General features: G+C 34.4%; 1 protein-coding gene across 1 annotated transcript in view; it reads left to right on the forward strand.

Annotated features, from left to right (window-relative positions):
• The first annotated feature begins 1574 nt into the window (after positions 1-1574).
• Positions 1575-18177, forward strand: part of LOC150094455 (protein RD3-like) — a 29810-nt gene continuing 13207 nt past the window's right edge. Inside the window, exons 1-2 of the mRNA XM_090412473.1 lie at positions 1575-1673; positions 9558-9599. Of these exons, the coding sequence (XP_090268599.1) occupies positions 1575-1673; positions 9558-9599 (141 nt within the window). The remainder of the gene's footprint in view (positions 1674-9557; positions 9600-18177) is intronic.

The following is an 18177-nucleotide window of genomic DNA, read 5'->3' on the forward strand; positions in this document are numbered from 1 at the left end:
CTCGGACATAGCCAAGTTAGCGGGTCTTGGGCGAGGACTGCAGGGTTTTTCTCCCCAGTTAATATGGGATTTTTCCTCCCACAACCAGGCAAACCGGTCTTAAGAACGTAATGTTTCTACAGACATAGGATACAGGTTGGCATAGGCCAACCACCTTATCCTCGTATAACGGTTGCGGTTATAAGGAATAGAAACCCTCGAACCGTAAGGGTAAAAGAGGGATAGATCTATATTATTTATTTAGATTTTCATAATATTTTTTATTCTTATACAGTGAAAGTTATAGTGCCAAGAGTGACAGTGTGTTTTGATGAACGGCATCAATCGCTTTAAAACTTCGAGATAAAACTCACCATTGACCGTTTGGCCAGGCGGAAAGAATTCTTTGTGGATAATGCCCTTGGAATCGTAGAAACAAATCAGCATTGTCTTTATTTTTGACTTCTCCAAGCGACTTTTTTTTTCCCGATGCCCCTCTTCTGGTAGTCTCCACTCAGCACTCTGTTTCCGGCTCATGCTCAAAACACCAGGTTTCATCATCAGTAATGATCGTTTCAAGGAAGTTTAAGTCCTTACGAGCTGTTTTAATGAGGTCCTGGCAGTATTCAATTCAATATATTTTTTAGTTGTCGGTCAACTTGTGGGGAACAAATCGCGAATTCAATTACGAAGTCCCAAACTTTCGGTCAAAATGTTGTGCACAGTTGATTTTGGAATCCCCAATTCATCTTCAATGAATCTTACGGACGATTTCGGGTTTTCTTTGATGAAATCACGCACTTTTTGGATGTTAACTTCGCTCAGTCCAGTTTTTGGACAGCCCGGCTTTTCGTTGTCCTCAAGCGTCTCACGACTACTTTGAGATCGCTTAAAACACTCGTAAACATGAGTACGGGATAAGCATTCATCACCGTATGCTTTTTGAAGCATTTGATGTTCGGTAAAACTTTTACCAAGTTTAACACAAAAGTCAATCGCAGCTCTTTGTTTGAAACTCATTTTCCGATCGTTCGTCAAAACACACTGTCACTCTTGGCACTATAACTCGGCTTCTAATGAAACAAATGCCATAAACAGTTGACACAACACTAATGAAGTTGCCGCTTTCGACAACAAAAATGATACAACAGATGGCGCTACTAGTTTCCTCTATTTTCGAAAAGTTCGGTTTCTTTTTGGACAGAGGGTGTATAGTGGCTGTTAGGGAGGGGGGTGTTGGGGCGAGTTACAATGGCCTCGACATGAACGCTTTTTTTCGTGTGCGAGGTATATGCGAAAATTTTTTAATTTCTTTTTTTTCGTAAAGTAAAATCAGGGACGCGTGGTATACGCGAGGGCAAGTTATATTCGAGTAAATACGGTAAGTAAGGATGGATACGCGCTGTCGCTATTCTCAAAAACTTATGACTTAAGGAGTTGAGCCTACACTCTTTGGAGAATAAAGAGTTAGGTAATTTATTTACATTATTTATTTATTGTTTCATTTATTTGTTTGTTATTTTATTTATTTATTTGTTGCAGGAGGTACTCTACTACGAAATGTTAATTTTATTGGCTAGATTATGTAAGATAAAATGGCTTCCCGAACAACAGCACAAAGTAACAACAGTAGCACCAGCAGAAGGCCAAGAAAAACAGAAGCGGAGCTTATAACAGAATCTTTGTTGGATGAGGTAAGTTTCTTAAATAGGTATTCGATTTAATAAAATATTGAGAGATATTTCTTTCGGTTTTAAAATACAGTCACGCTCAAGTATGGTACCTGAAAAATGAGGAGTAATCAAAACAATCGTTTTAATATGTAATAAAAACGTTTGTCAACAATAACAAATACTAGTATTATCTCATCTATTGTTCTAATGAAATCTTAGAAGGAGAATTTTCTTTCGTCGATACTTTGTACTTGTAGGCTCTAGTAAATGTTTAATTTCAATGTCCTTGTTAATTAATTAGCATATCATGATGCCACGGCCTTGAGTCCGATATGGACAATAAGTCACCATCTTAAAAAACCAATATGAAGCTATTGGTTATAATGTATTTTTGTCTTCAATTATGTATGTTCGTCCGCGCGGTTAGCCTAGTGGCTGTGCACTTCGCAACCATTTGCCCGGGGAAGGAGTGTCCTACGTTCGATTCCCATCGGTGACGTGAGGAGCTGAAGAATCTTCCTCAGCCATAGCCAAGTTAGCCTGTCTTGGACGTGGACAGTAGGTTTTTTCCCCAGTTTATCCTGGGTTTTTCATCCCACAAAGCAGGCTAACCGGCCTTGAGAACTCAACACTACAGACATAGGATACGCGGAGCATAGGGCTGACCACCTTATCCTGTGAACGGTTTGAGGTCTGATGATTAATGAACACTCGACACCGCAAGGTAAAAGAGGAGAAAAGGAAGATGAGATGAGATTATGTATGTTCTTTTGGCGGTTTGCGGTACAAAAAATTCGAGTTTTTTCAGGAGGAAAACTTTTCCACCTTTGTATGAGATCGTCTAACTCACGTCCAACTGAAAAGCCCTGATAAAGATTCGTCCCGTCTTAGACTGGATTCGAACCCGGCTATTTCCAGACAAAGGGAATCGTCGAAACCGACTGAGCTACGAAGGCTTCGCAATGTCCTCACTGTAAGAGGTGTAGTAAGAAAGCGTTTAGAACAAACCAAACAATGACATTCCAAAACTGCTTTATTATAAACATTGATGACATGTTATATGAATAGGCGTTGTGTTTATGCAAAATTTTTATATAAAAATTAATTTAGTTTTATTTGAATATAGAAAACTATGTTTAAAATAGTTATATTGGCAATAACATGCAAATCTGCTTAAATTTGTGAGGTACTGAATGAACACGATTCCATAAAAAAAGAGATATAAAAGTCCAACTATCGTCCTTCTTTCCTCATCTCAATTCTCTCGTAAAATGTCAGATATCAACAGCGAAATTTTCACTCCTTGGAGGCTCATCTAATTAGTGATCATCAATATAGATTCTGCTACTTTCATTCCGCAGCAAATCACCTAGCAAATAATCTTACCTACTTTTGGATTGCATACCACGAATACGCTTGGAGAAGCTAATCTTGTTAATCTTGCTGATCTAATTTATCTTGCCATTTCGAGGGAATTTGATCCAGGCTATTGATATTTCCAGGGCTTAAAGGGCTTTATGCCAAGCTATACCATTTTATAGTTTGCGTTCCACTCTTCGCAATCTGGTTCTTGGTTTTCTCTCTTTTGATTCATCCATCAATACCGGGATAGATACTACAGAGATAATACGCTCCCCCCCCCTCCACTCCTTTCCTATAAATTAATAATCTTCTCTTACTAAACTTAAATTTTCGCTGTATCTTTGCTGATGACAGCATACTCCACTGCTCTTTTTCATTCAAAAACTTTGCGGTGCTCAAATGATTCAGGATTCAAGGTCGTAACTAAGATCTCCTTGCCTTTCTCCGGTAATGTGGGAATAATACAGTAAACATATACAATAAAGAACATCGTAACAGACAGCGCTCCTTTTACAGATTCCCTCCAATCACTTTATCATAGATGCTCTGTTTCTGCATTATGGCTTTTCCGTTGGTATTTTCACAGACGCTGGTCACACCGAATTGGGGATCGCCATTCCTCCACATTCTTCAAATCTTGCAAACGCGTTCATATTCTTCTAATCATTTGAGGGTAGTTGATATAAAAATTAGTAATTATAACAAACATTTAATATAATATTGTAAAGTATTAATGCTCTATTGCATTTGAAGGTGGTTTTCCCCAAGCGTACATCTATATTCATGTATGCAAAGTTTTCTTAGTATGATAGTTAAAAATGCGAGCCGATAAACAAACGTGTTCTCAAGTAAATAAACAATTAAGGAATCGATTGACAAAGATAGTATATGCTTCGTAATAGCATTATTCTACAGTGATATCTTTCATAATCACAACATTGGTGTCGAGGCTATCAGGTGAAACGAAGTGCTTAGAGAGCTCCTGAAAGATTTGTGTTTTTTTTTTTGTTGAATTATTAATCGTTTTTTTTTTCAGATTTAATTGCATATTTTTGGTATATTATTGTAATTTTAGTGTAATTATTGTACTACAGCATTTTATAACATAATTTCAGAAATATTATTACTTTTTACTACTCTTAAAAATGGCGTCAAAAACTCGTCATAACAAGACAGTATCTAAATCTCAAGTTGTTGCTACTGAGCAGAGCGTTTGTCTTGACGAACAAAAGTATTGCTGCAGCGATTATGATAATTTATCTGAGGATAAGTTGACATTAGAAATATCTTGATTAAAAGAAATTAGTAGAAAATCGACCAAGGAATTGGAAAAAATGGAAAAAAGTTTGACTAAACTTAGACAGGATAAGAAAAGGATCAGAACAAGAACAGGCAGGAAAGTACTGAACTTGGTAATCAAAATATTAATAACAACAAGGTAAGTCAGTTAAAAATCTAAGAAAAAAGAGATGATGTGGTATGGGGACTAAGTTTTAAAATTTGCGTTTGCCGAGGAAGTCGCCACTTCTAGTTTCCTGGGAGCGAAAATTAAAAATATTACAAACGTAATTGACAAAAAAGTCAAATTTTTAATAAAGATTCAAAACATTAAAGCTTCTGTCTAGAAAGAGCGGAATTATGCATATCTATTCCAAATATTTGCCAATCAAATAATATTCGACTAAGACCAAAATTTCTTGTAAATTCTACGGAAATATCTTGTAAACTCTGAATTTACAAGAAACCAAACCAAACTAAAAGACATTAGTCCAACAGAAACAAAAACAGTGAGTACCACAAGTACATTGTTAAAAGAAAATTGGCTTAATGTACATATGATAGCAAACTGATTACCGTATATTTATTGATATCATCTCTGCTTCCATTTTTTGTATAATAAGATAAAAACATTAAACATAAAATAAATGGGTTAATTTTATCTTTAAGAACATAAAAGTGAGCAAAAAATAGTAGAATACAACAGAAAAATAGTGAAAATATGCAGTAATTTTTATACGGACCTAACATAGGTCACAAAAGAGAATATCTTGGCAACCTCACTCAGATCACAATATGAAGTAGACTATCCATATTAACTATCTTCAAAAGAAAGTAATCATTATCACAGTGAAACTATTCCAAATTAGAGACAATCTCTAATCTAGAATAGTCCCACCTATCATCCAACTCTGATATATAGAACTTTGTATTATGCAATAATACATTAAGTTTTGTCTGTATTGAACAGCAGCTCAGTACAAAGTACAGAAAATGAGCTGGCAAATTACATACGTACTAACTTTCCATAGAAAGTAGTCCAGTAATACAAAATATTCTAAACATTTACAATGATAATGCTACTGCACACTTAAAAAAAAAAAAATACAGAGCAGCACAGAATCAAATTAACATCATTCGTCAATATCCAAAGCAATGAATGGGTAAGCGTCAATAAGTTACTGGATACCTTTTGCGTTAAATGCATTTAATAAATTCCCAATGAGCCAGCGAACGATTTCCACCTACAGAGACCTTAACGAATACCCTATGGAGTCTGTGTACAGAAATTATAAATAAACGATTCACCCTGAAAATTATCTCATTCGATATGATTAAATGAGTTATTTATTTCGTATGGAGATTAGGACAGGTTGAAAACCTCTCTACGAGACCGGTTAACTCACTTTTATCGAAAGAGACCAGATAAAAGTTCCTCACATCATGGACGGGAATCAAACCCAGGTCTTTCCGACCAAAAGGATTCTTCTATACCGACTGAGCTATGGAGGCTCTTATTACGTAATAATAAATTGTCATATAATTACTGCGCTATCTTCCAACAAATCTACCCAAGAAGCTTCAAGGATACCATTTAGAATAGTGATGATAATAATGTTACCTTTCATAAATTATGCCACACATCAAGAGATACGATTAAGTAACAATAACTTGCCTGATAACTGTGATCAACTCCCTAATCCTTTTAGGGATGATTTTGTATATAATTATACAGTTGTAAATATAATTAAATTTATTTAAAAAATATTGTTCTTAAAATTATTATTATTATTATTATCTCCACAGACCTCCAGTTCTTCTTATAGAAGAAGAAAATTTGGGGTAACCATACTTTGAAAAGAACGGGATTTTAAAGAGAAATATGAAAGAGGAAATTCCAGACATTTCCTGGTTATAATCATACAAGACGGCTTTGCGTGCTCTAATAGGGTTGATTGCTTCTAGCACACTCAGTCAGTCAGTCTCTTTCTTTCTCATTCACTCACTATATCTATCTATCTATTTTTTTTAATTTCTTTTTTTTTAGGAGACTGTTACAAGTCTCACGAGATCTGCAGATGATGTGAGCTAACAGAGAAAAGTGTAGAGTTGCTAAGGCAACTAGTATGTATATCACGAACCTATTTCGAAAGTTCGTTGCGGACGTCGTTAACGACTGAACTGCGATGGAAAAGCGATTCTGGTCCGAGAGACTACTGGAGTTGTAGTTATAAGAGACTCATAGAACAAGTACAATTAAAGTTGAGGGAAGGAGAACATACGGAATTAAACAATCAAAGAAAGGAGAAATCCAGCACAAACATTATTTAATCACAGAAATAGAGAACTGAACTTTAAACAAATTTTATTTCAACAATGACAAGCGAATCTTAAGGCACACTGAAGAAATGTATCATCTTTCAAGCATTACTTGTGAATTACTATTGCTAAATTCTCAGTATCAGCTAATATAGTGGAAGTAAATTTACATGTTAAGCGCTTAGAGCAGTGTTTCTCAACGTGGGACGTACGCGCCACAGGGGGACAATTTGAATATTTGGGGGGGGGGGCAATTAGAAAAATGTTGCATTCGTCACCTCATCACCGATATACTCAAAAAACTCACCATTGTTGGCGATAAATTGTCGATGTTGCAACCCTGACTTTCCAAGAAAAAAAGCTGACATCACTAGTATAGCAGTCAACATAAATACAGTATCAAGAACTCTCAGAAAAGCAAAATGATGAGTCTATTAGAAATTTATTTGACATAAAAGGAACAATGGCATGGCTTTCTGACGAGACAGAAAAAAACGAAATACCCAAATTCAACTAGTTTTGCAAAAAAAAAAAATACTGTTGCCCTTCCCCATCATCATATTTTTAGCTGAATGTGGCTTTAGTACTATAAATGACTTGCTACTGAAAAAGAAATTATCTACATATCACAAACCATCGGGATTTGAGATTGAAAATGACGAAATTACTACCTCAAATAAAAACTCTTTGCAGCAGACATCAAGCTCAAGGATCGCATTAACTTGGATTTTATTTTATATTTTATAATATACAAAGTGTAATATAAAATTTATATTCATTGAAGAAAGTCAAATTAAAAACAGTTTTACATATGTTCCTTTTTTATTTAAAGTACATATTTATGTTATACTTTTTCAGAACTTGGCTAACTATTACGCTAGAGGGGGGGGGGACATTGGGCCGTTGAGGTGGGGCATCAAAATGTTTGAGGTGTTGAGGTGGGGAATGATCCAAAAAACATTGAGAAACACTGGCTTAGAGGCATTATATTTCTCCAAAATACATTAAACTTGAGATATGCATAATCACAAGGCTGGATTCTTTCCGCTCATAGAAATTCTTGTTTAGGCAGCACAGTCAGAAGAGAGCCAGTTCCCCTTGGTTTGAAAGACATTGTGTTCTAAGACACAAAGAATATTTATAAGAGATTTTTAACTAAACGTCAGACAAGTTTCATTCATAGTTTCAGGATTTTCTCCCATGGAAATTTGCTTATTTTTGAAAAATAATAATTGATGTTTTTTTTTTGGACATTATATTCCTCTGGGAGGAAGGGCAAGTATCTAACGCCTTATAGCCATACGCATAATTAAAGGATATAGGACAATATCTTTCGAGGCAGCTTGCGTTATTGCAACTCTAACACCGACCTGCCTGAAAATACAAGAATTATCTCTCATATATCAAGTCACTTCCGGAAGCTATATCGAAAGTTATAACATCGATCTAAATTGCTACGAACGTCCGCTTCACTACAGTAAGTGGCCTTACCCTGCAAAGAAAAAAATATTAAGAAGAAGGAAAGCTCTGAAAGTGACGAATTCGATATATACACTGAGAGAAGCAAAACTGGAGGGAATGTCGGTTGTTCTTTCGTTACATATAACAGGCAGTCCATTATACAGTACATGAACGTTGCTCTAGACTGCATCCCCTCTGTTCCAACAACCAGGCAGAACAACTTGTTATAGTTCAGTCACTCACATATCTCCAGGAATTAGAACTCAACACCTCTCAGCAAAGACAGCAACAATTTACAGCGATAGTAGAAGCACTATAGAGCATAAAAAACTAGAACAACCATATTGCATTGATAGAACAGACAAGAAATCTGGTTCGAAATCTCACTCTAGAGGGATAGGAAATCAAATTCTGGTGGATGAAAGCGCATACTGGAATAGCAGGAAACGAGAGAGCGGGTCAGTTGGCTAAAGAAGCAGCTAGAAACGAACGGCTAGAAATAGGTTACCGGAAATTCTCGAAATCTGCAATAAAAACACTTGCAGAAGAGAAAAGCCTAGACATGTAAGAAGAAGAATGGAAAACATCAAAAAATGGATCAACAAAAGAATTCTTTCCTAGCATCAGAAACAGAGTTCGGCTGAAAAGACACACCATTTCTCCAGGTTTAACCACGCTACTAATGGGACACGGAAAACTAAGACACTACTTACAGAGATCCCGTATCCTGGAATCACCATCGTGCATTTGCAGTCCATACCTTCAACAGACTGTTGACCACATACTTTACGACTGTCAGCTCTTGGACTCCATTCGGATGCCCCTAATGCAACACGTCATCACTTCCGGAGACAAGTGGCCAATGTCAAGACAGAGACTTATCGAAAAGCATTACATAGAATTAATTAAATTTGCTAATAAAATCAACTTCAATTCCCTGTGATCTAACGTAAATACTGTTATCATGTGAATTATACTGTATAGTGATAATATATGTATATATAAAAATCTAAATGTAAATATGAAAATTGATACAAAATATAAATAGAAATGTTAATCAGTACTTATAAGCTACATGTAATATAAGCATTGTAATGCAATGGAGCATGTAGGAATAAATTACCTCCTGATAGGGTTACTATTGGGAGGAATACGCAAACAAACGCACAAACACATGATTTAAAATCCATTGAATGGACTTAATGGAATGAATAAAGAGATCACTCAGTTCGCGGTCGCTATAAAAACTTGAGTAGAAACAATAAATAAAAATAAATGATTCACCACATGTTTAGCCTATATAACTTCATTAAAACTTTCATAAATTCTACAGCAAAGAAATGACTTCCATGAAAAATAAGGAAAACAATCAAGAATGAAATATCGCGTGACGCGTGCGGCTGAAATATGATATTAATAATAGTACCGTCTTACATTCGATATGAAACGCGTTTAGTGATTCCTTTAAATGCGTTCATATACCAGACAACTGGAGAGAAATTTGAGAGGGAAAAGATCATCAACGAAGTAAGTTTTTTATACATCTCTTAATAGCGGGAGATATTCCTAAATGAAATGCACTATTTTTGTAGCACGGAGAGAATTAACCTGTAACTCGATACCAAGTTTAAAAAAAAAATCTAAACAATTTCTTAAAATAATATTAATAATAACTTGAACTTTTTAGGTTAAAAACAAGGATTTTGAGAAATTTTTAAAAATGTTTAAAACCATACAAATTTGCTGATACGAACGCATTTAAATGAATCACTAAACGCGTTTCATATCGAATGTAAGACGGTACTATTATTAATATCATATTTCAGCCGCACGCGTGACGCGATATTTCATTCTTGATTGTTTTCCTTATTTTTCATGGAGGTCATTTCTTTGCTGTAGAATTTATGAAAGTTTTAATGAAGTTATATAGGCTAAACATGTGGTGAATCATTTATTTTTATTTATTGTTTCTACTCAAGTTTTATAGCGACCGCGAACTGAGTGATCTCTTTATTCATTCCATTAAGTCCATTCAATGGATTTTAAATCATGTGTTTGTGCGTTTGTTTGCGTATTCCTCCCAATAGTAACCCTATCAGGAGGTAATTTATTCCTACATGCTCCATTGCATTACAATGCTTATATTACATGTAGCTTATAAGTACTGATTAACATTTCTATTTATATTTTGTATCAATTTTCATATTTACATTTAGATTTTTATATATACATATATTATCACTATACGGTATAATTCACATGATAACAGTATTTACGTTAGATCACAGGGAATGGAAGTTGATTTTATTAGCAAATTTAATTAATTCTATGTAATGCTTTTCGATAAGTCTCTGTCTTGACATTGGCCACTTGTCTCCGGAAGTGATGACGTGTTGCATTAGGGGCATCCGAATGGAGTCAAGAGCTGACAGTCGTAAAGTATGTGGTCAACAGTCTGTTGAAGGTATGGACTGCAAATGCACGATGGTGATTCCAGGATACGGGATCTCTGTAAGTAGTGTCTTAGTTTTCCGTGTCCCATTAGTAGCGTGGTTAAACCTGGAGAAATGGTGTGTCTTTTCAGCCGAACTCTGTTTCTGATGCTAGGAAAGAATTCTTTTGTTGATCCATTTTTTGATGTTTTCCATTCTTCTTCTTACATGTCTAGGCTTTTCTCTTCTGGAAGTGTTTTTATTGCAGATTTCGAGAATTTCCGGTAACCTATTTCTAGCCGTTCGTTTCTAGCTGCTTCTTTAGCCAACTGATCCGCTCTCTCGTTTCCTGCTATTCCAGTATGCGCTTTCATCCACCAGAATTTGATTTCCTATCCCTCTAGAGTGAGATTTCGAACCAGATTTCTTGTCTGTTCTATCAATGCAATATGGTTGTTCTAGTTTTTTATGCTCTATAGTGCTTCTACTATCGCTGTAAATTGTTGCTGTCTTTGCTGAGAGGTGTTGAGTTCTAATTCCTGGAGATATGTGAGTGACTGAACTATAACAAGTTGTTCTGCCTGGTTGTTGGAACAGAGGGGATGCAGTCTAGAGCAACGTTCATGTACTGTATAATGGACTGCCTGTTATATGTAACGAAAGAACAACCGACATTCCCTCCAGTTTTGCTTCTCTCAGTGTATATATCGAATTCGTCACTTTCAGAGCTTTCCTTCTTCTTAATATTTTTTTCTTTGCAGGGTAAGGCCACTTACTGTAGTGAAGCGGACGTTCGTAGCAATTTAGATCGATGTTATAACTTTCGATATAGCTTCCGGAAGTGACTTGATATATGAGAGATAATTCTTGTATTTTCAGGCAGGTCGGTGTTAGAGTTGCAATAACGCAAGCTGCCTCGAAAGATATTGTCCTATATCCTTTAATTATGCGTATGGCTATAAGGCGTTGAACTCTGTTTTAGTTTTTGTCGGTTTATCTTTGATTTTAGTGTATGTTTCCAGGCAGGTGCAACATAGGATATCAGTGGTAGTATAGCACCGGTATATATCGTTTTCAGCGCTCGTTGGCCTAATCCTCACTTAATCCTTGCCGACTTAGCTAGGAGATTTACTATTTGTAAGCTTTTTTCGGCAACATATGAGATGTGCTTATTGAAGGTGAATTTTTCGTCTAATGTTACTCCCAGGTATTTCAGCTCACTGGCTACCTCGAGAACTTCTCCGTTTAGGAAAACTGTTACATCGTGAGATGTGGTGCACTTTAGACTTGGTGCTATTGTAGGTCACTTTCTACTCGCACGCCCACTCTGCAATTTTAAAGAGTTCTTCGTGTCGCTTTCCCGAATCATTATCATCGCGAAGGCTATGACTTTTGTTTCAGTAGCGACAGAAAGTCTTAAAAGCGAGTCGTACCGGATGTTCCAGAAACCTGGCCCACAGCAAGAACCTTGCGGACAGCCTCGTTTGACTTTTTTCGTTGCAGTTGTGGTTTTTAGTGTCATAGACCCAGTTGCTCTTCTGTTTGAAAAATAATTTTTTGTAAGGTTGAATAAGTTTTTATGGTATTTTAAATCTATTAATTGATTGATTATGGCTGGCCACCAAGCAGCATCGAAGGCTCCTTGAACATCAAGTGCGATCAGTAGTACATCTTTTTTTCGCTGTAGACTGTGTTCTGCGAACTCTTTCACTTTCATAATTGCATCTACTGCGCTGGACTGAGGTCATCATCATCATCATCATACGTATCAAGGATTTAGGCCTAGTATGGCTTGTTCCGGCCTTAGAAGTAATCGTTTAGGAGGACGTCCTGGTTTTCTTTTTCCTAATGGCTTGTACTTTAAGGCTTGTTTTGGTAATCTTTCTGTGTTTTCATTCTTTGAACGTGTTCCATCCATCTATGTTTATATTTTTTAATTTTTTCAATTACTGGTTCTTGGTTTAATTCTTTCATAATATCTTCGTTTCTTTTGTGATCAAATAGGGAATACTTTGCAGTTTTTCTCATAAACTTCATTTCTGCTGTTGTTAATCTTTGTTTGTCTTTTTGTTTTATTGTCCAGATTTCGCTTCCATACATTAATACCGGTAGGGCTAATGTATTGTATACTTTTAGCGTGGTTTTTTTTTGAACTAGGTTTGGTTTAAATATAGAGTTAATTACTCCTGTTATTTTTAAATATTTTGCAATTTTTATGTTTATATCTTTTTCATTTTCATAAGTGATCATACATCCTAGGTAGTTAAATGAATTCACCTGTTCTAAGATCTTGTTATCTAATACTATTTTAGTTCTTGCTGGATCTTGTCCTTTAAAGGCCATAGTTTTTGATTTTTCCGTTGATATTATCATACCATAATCTTTGGATATCTCATTTAGATTTAAAATAGCTTTCTGTAAGTTATCTTCAGAATTTGTAATTATTATTTGGTCGTCTGCAAAGAGGAGAGTGTTTAAGTTAACTGTAGGTGAAAGTTTAATTCCTTGATGTAAATTTTTACTCCATTTTATTATTATTTCATTTAAGTAGATATTAAAAAGAGTTGCTGAGAGGGGACATCCCTGTCGGACCCCTTGGTTTATCTCTCTTGTATATGATAGCTCATGATTTAATCTTATTTGTATTTGATTATTTTCATATATACTTGTGACAGCTTTTAGGATATTATTTGGTATTTGTCTTTCTTTTAATATGTTAAATAATATGTTTCTTTTAACTTTGTCAAATGCTTTTTCAAAGTCAATAAATGCAATATGTGTTTCTAAATTATATTCTCTTCTTTTCTCTATTATTAATTTTCGGCAGAAGGTTGGGTCTATACATGATCGTCCTTTTCTAAATCCATTTTGTACCTCTAGAATAAAGTTTTCGGAATATTTTATTACTTTGTTATTTAAGATTCTGCTGTATATTTTGTAACATGAATTTAGTATACCGATACCTCTATAGTTTTTAGGGTCATCTCTATTACCTTTCTTAAAGATAGGAATCACAATTGCTTTTTTCCATTCTATTGGGGGGATACCAGTTGAGTAAATTTTATTTAAAAATAATAAGAGTCTTCCTTTGAATCTTGTTCCTGCGTATTTATATAGTTCTGAACCTAGCTTATCTTCTCCAGGTGATTTTCCGTTTCTTGTTTCTTTCAGACTGATTTCTAATTCTTCTTCAGTTATTTTCTTTTCATTTTCGTTAATTGTTTGCCAGTTGTCTTTTTTAAAATATTTGTCTGTCCACAGTTCTGTGTAGTAATTTAGAAATTCTTCTAATTTCAATTCAGTGTTTAATTTTATGTTTTCTTTGGTATCTGCATTTAGGTGTTTCAAAATCTTATATACATTGGGTCTTATTTTATATAAATCATGTTCTAAATTAGAAACAAATTTATTCCATGATTCTCTATGTCTTTTTCTGACTTCTCTTTTAGCTATGGCTCTTATTCTTTTATATTCTATTTCATCTTCTAATCTTTTACTGCTTAACCATTTGTGATAGGCTTCTTTTTTCTTTTTGATTATTTCTTTGATTGTATCATCCCAGATCTTCAGTTTTTTTCTTTTATTGAATTTTTTGGTCTTTCCTAAGCTTTCATTTGCTGCTGCATTTAGTATCGTTTTTATATTAAGCCATTCTATTTCTATTTCTTCATTTTGTTTTATTTTATCTAGATACTGGTTAATTCTTTGTTCATATAGCCATTGTACATTTGTGTCATTCAATAGTCTAGTTTTATAAACAAATGTTTCAATTTTTCTTTCTGTTCTTGTTACTTGTAGCCATTTAGGTGGTAATCTTAATTTTATTTTAACAAGGAAGTGGTCACTGCTTATTTCATATCCTCTGTGAACTCTAACATCTAGTGAAAATTTTGATGTCTTTTCATTTAATATGAAGTAATCTAATATTGATTTCCATCCTCTTGCTGCCCAAGTATATTTATGTATGTCTTTATGTTTATAGAAGGAATTCATTATTTTTTACCATTTCTGTTTAGAGTGTGTTCTCCATGTACACCTATATTATTATTAATTTTCGTGTTTCCAATTCTTGCATTTAAGTCTCCTGCTAAAATTATGTAATCATTTTTATTTTGGACTGAGGTCTGAATGTGTATTGATTGCTGCTTAATAAGTTTCTTGAGTGGACGTGGTGCATTGTTCGGTTTCTTAGAAGTTTTTCTAGTACCTAGTTTATGAGGCTGATTGGTCTGTGTTTGTTAATTTCGTCGGATGTTTCTTTTCCTGGTTTGATTATGAGTATGATTTTTGAGTGTTTCCATATTGAAGGAAATTGTCCTCTTTTTAGGCATTTGTTGTAAACTGTTGTTATGAATTCGGGTAATTCGAGAAACGCTGTTAAGAGTATGTCGCTGCTTATTCCGTCTTCTCCAGGAGTTTTTCTTGGATCCATCGATCTTAATATTGACTCGATTTCATTAGTTGCAAATGAATCGTCGTTAGGAGTATCTACGTCTGTTTCCGTTCTTTGTCTGTAAGTTTTGTGGATTTCTTCATCTGTTGATTCATCGTCATCGGGAATAACTTCTCCATCATAAGAGCTGCAGTTTCTGCTAAGGTAGTGTGGGTACCGTCTGTTTTCTTGATAGTTGATAGTATAGGTGTTGTCTTGTTCTTGCTTGATGTCTTTTTTATTGGATGTATGCTAATTTATACATCCAATTCCAACGATACGATATGGTTGAAACAGTACAGAATTTTTTCCATGATTCTGTTTTCGAGTTTGTATTTTCGGACTGATAGCTGTATTTGGCTTTATAGTAGTTCTGTCTTCTGCTCTCTCTTAAATCTCGGTTATTCCATGTTCTTTGGTATAGTCGTCTGAGTGCGTTAACACGTTTTCTTAGGACTGTTAGTTCGTCGTTCCACCACGGTACTGATTTTTTTCCATCTATGTTTAGCTTCTTGGTTGTTCTGAGTGTTTGATCGCTAGATTTTTTCAGTCCTGATGAAAATGCAGAAGCAAGGAAGTCTGTATCGGTTTGTGCTGATGCCCAGATGGCTAGGTTCTTGTCTAAGCTGATCTATTTTTCGCTGTTGGCATTAAAGTGATGTTCTGAGATCAGGCATGAAAATTCGGTTTTTAATACTTTAGCAAATATTTCTAGATTGGTTTTATTCGTGAAATACTTGATGTTAATGCGATGGTTTATGTTGTTTATTCCGTTTATATTTTTGTTACTGATATTAAAACTTAATATGCGATGATCAGAACAGCTTTCCTCTTCTTCGCATTTCTATTCAGAAACCCGGGGTAAAATAGCGTTGTTTGCCAGTGTCAGATCGATGAAGCTGCTTCCTCTGGTATTTTCAAATGATGGAGTGTTACTGTCGTCGTTTAGTATGTGTAGGGAGTTTGATGCTATGAACTATTCTAAATTTACTTCTGTTGTTTGTCGTTAAACCATAAAACCGAATGGGCGTTGCTATCTATTCCCATAATTTAGCCGTGGTTGATGATAAAATCCACGATGTCGCCTATTTTTGCGAAGTCATATTTTATGTCGGTGTGATGGTTTAGATGCATACTTGCAACAAAAGTTTTAATTCCTCTGTACGTAATTTTAATAAGTACCGAGTCCTCGTAATGTGTGTGTGTGCGCGCGCGCATAAACATCTATACGGTTGACGTGGTTTGATTTATAAGGAAACTCCTATCTCGCTTTTGTGTATTTATTTACATAAACTCATAGTGTGAATATTTTTTACCTCTCTCTAATAGAAGACGCAGTGTTTTTGACGAACATAGAAACATTTGGTGCTAAATGTCATACTCGTATTATATTACGCTCTGTTAGGACCTCGCAATGTCTAACTTCATTTGATAGATCCAGGGCCACGCCGTGCAGTTGTAAGATTGTACTCCCACAAGGGCGCTTGAAGATGAGGGGGGGCGCCATTTCACCAAGAGAAATAATAAAAAAAAAAATATATAAATTTTCTTATTCTTGAATTATATTGTACTATATAAATTACACAATTACAAATTATAGTCAATGCAATAAAAATGAAATTTAAAATCAGTCAAATTATTATGAATTCTTAATAATCTAACAATATTTTTAACTTAATACATCACCAGTTTTATTATAATTTGTTTGAAGTGAAATGTTATCAATATTACCACAGATTTTATTTCACAGAATAAGCATTGACTCAACGAAAATTGTGTAAATATTCTCGATTGTTTATTATATTTTTAGTGGAAATTATTAGTTTAAGACAGACCGTGAATTCATTCTTACGCTGTGCTTTGCCCTTCGTGGATGTGTGATTGTGCCTGAAACAGTGACATTGTTCTGCAAATTGGGAAGGTAAGAAACTATAACATAATTGATTATTTTTTCGACAGTAAGCATTTGGTGAGACTTTAAAATAAAAAGGGCGGAAAAATTTACCAGCCAAAATAAATTTTGATTTTAATTGAACCTCTAGTTTTCACGAAAAACATTTATAAAATTTAAATAAATAAATAAATTGAATGACTGTTATTTATTTATTTTTTTTTTGTATAGGTGAATAATTTTCATTTTTTTTAAAATAAATTTACTTATTATTTTCTTCTTAATCCTTTAACCGATTATCCCGTATAAACAGCTAGAGCTTTTGCCACCCGGGGCTATCGCTGAGTTTGCCGCCCCTCTCAATACACACTAAAAAAAAAAAAAAAAAATTCAAAACGACGTATAGGTAAATAAATTAAAACACTATGTTTATTTCAACTGAAACCTTAATTTCAACATTCAAAAATGTTATTTTTCTTGTTTTTCTATTAGCAAAATCGTCGATGACATTGGCGAAGTCTATTTCATAGTAATGTAGGTAATTCTTAATAAATTTTATTTAGAATAACTCCTCTCACTAGCAATACTTACGCAATTGTGAGGAAAAGTCGCAGTAGTATTACAATATTTGGAAATGAGTTCTCGAGACTGCATTTTAGAATTAGCTGCAAAAGTTCAAAAAAGGTTCAAAGTGTCGCCCGGGGCAGACCGTCCCCTTCCCCCCCCCCCCTAGCTACGCCTCTGCGTATATATACGGATCGCTGCTGAGGTACCATAGCTTAAAATCTCGTATATATGCCGGGTAGACTAAGTGCGTCTATTATATTTCTGCTAAGTTTGAAAATCAATTAAAATGTTTCAGTTTAGTTAATTATCTTATTTTGAAAACAAAAGATTTTATGTTATGTTGGGTAGACGCCTAGAAAATAAATAATTTTGAATAAGAGATTTATTTATATATTTCTTCTTGTTCTGGTTGGAAGACCTTGGGGTTGGGGTCCTTTTACTAATTTCTTTAATAAATAATTTTAGTATTCTAGAAATTTCTTAATTATTAATCAATTACCAGAAAGTAAAAAAATATTAAATAAACATCACTGAGAAATCAATCAGTGGCTAATATCTCTACATGTTAATTTTCAAAAAAATACCTAAAATGTAAGCATATTTATTATTCAAAACATCTGAAAAATCATATTCTGTAATAAAAAAAAATAGTCAGTTTTGGGCCATTCACTTTAAAAAATAATAGTGGGTTAAGAGGTTAAAAAATAAATTTAAGGGGAAATTTCAGAAATGATTATTTATTTTGGCTGACAACTTTTACCGCTCTCCTTATTTTAAAGTCTA

The sequence above is a fragment of the Typopeltis vanoorti genome, chromosome 22 (assembly GCF_054136105.1).
Source record: "Typopeltis vanoorti isolate ZY-2024b chromosome 22, IOZ_Tvanoo_1.0, whole genome shotgun sequence".
Classification (NCBI taxonomy): Eukaryota; Metazoa; Arthropoda; class Arachnida; order Uropygi; family Thelyphonidae; genus Typopeltis; species Typopeltis vanoorti.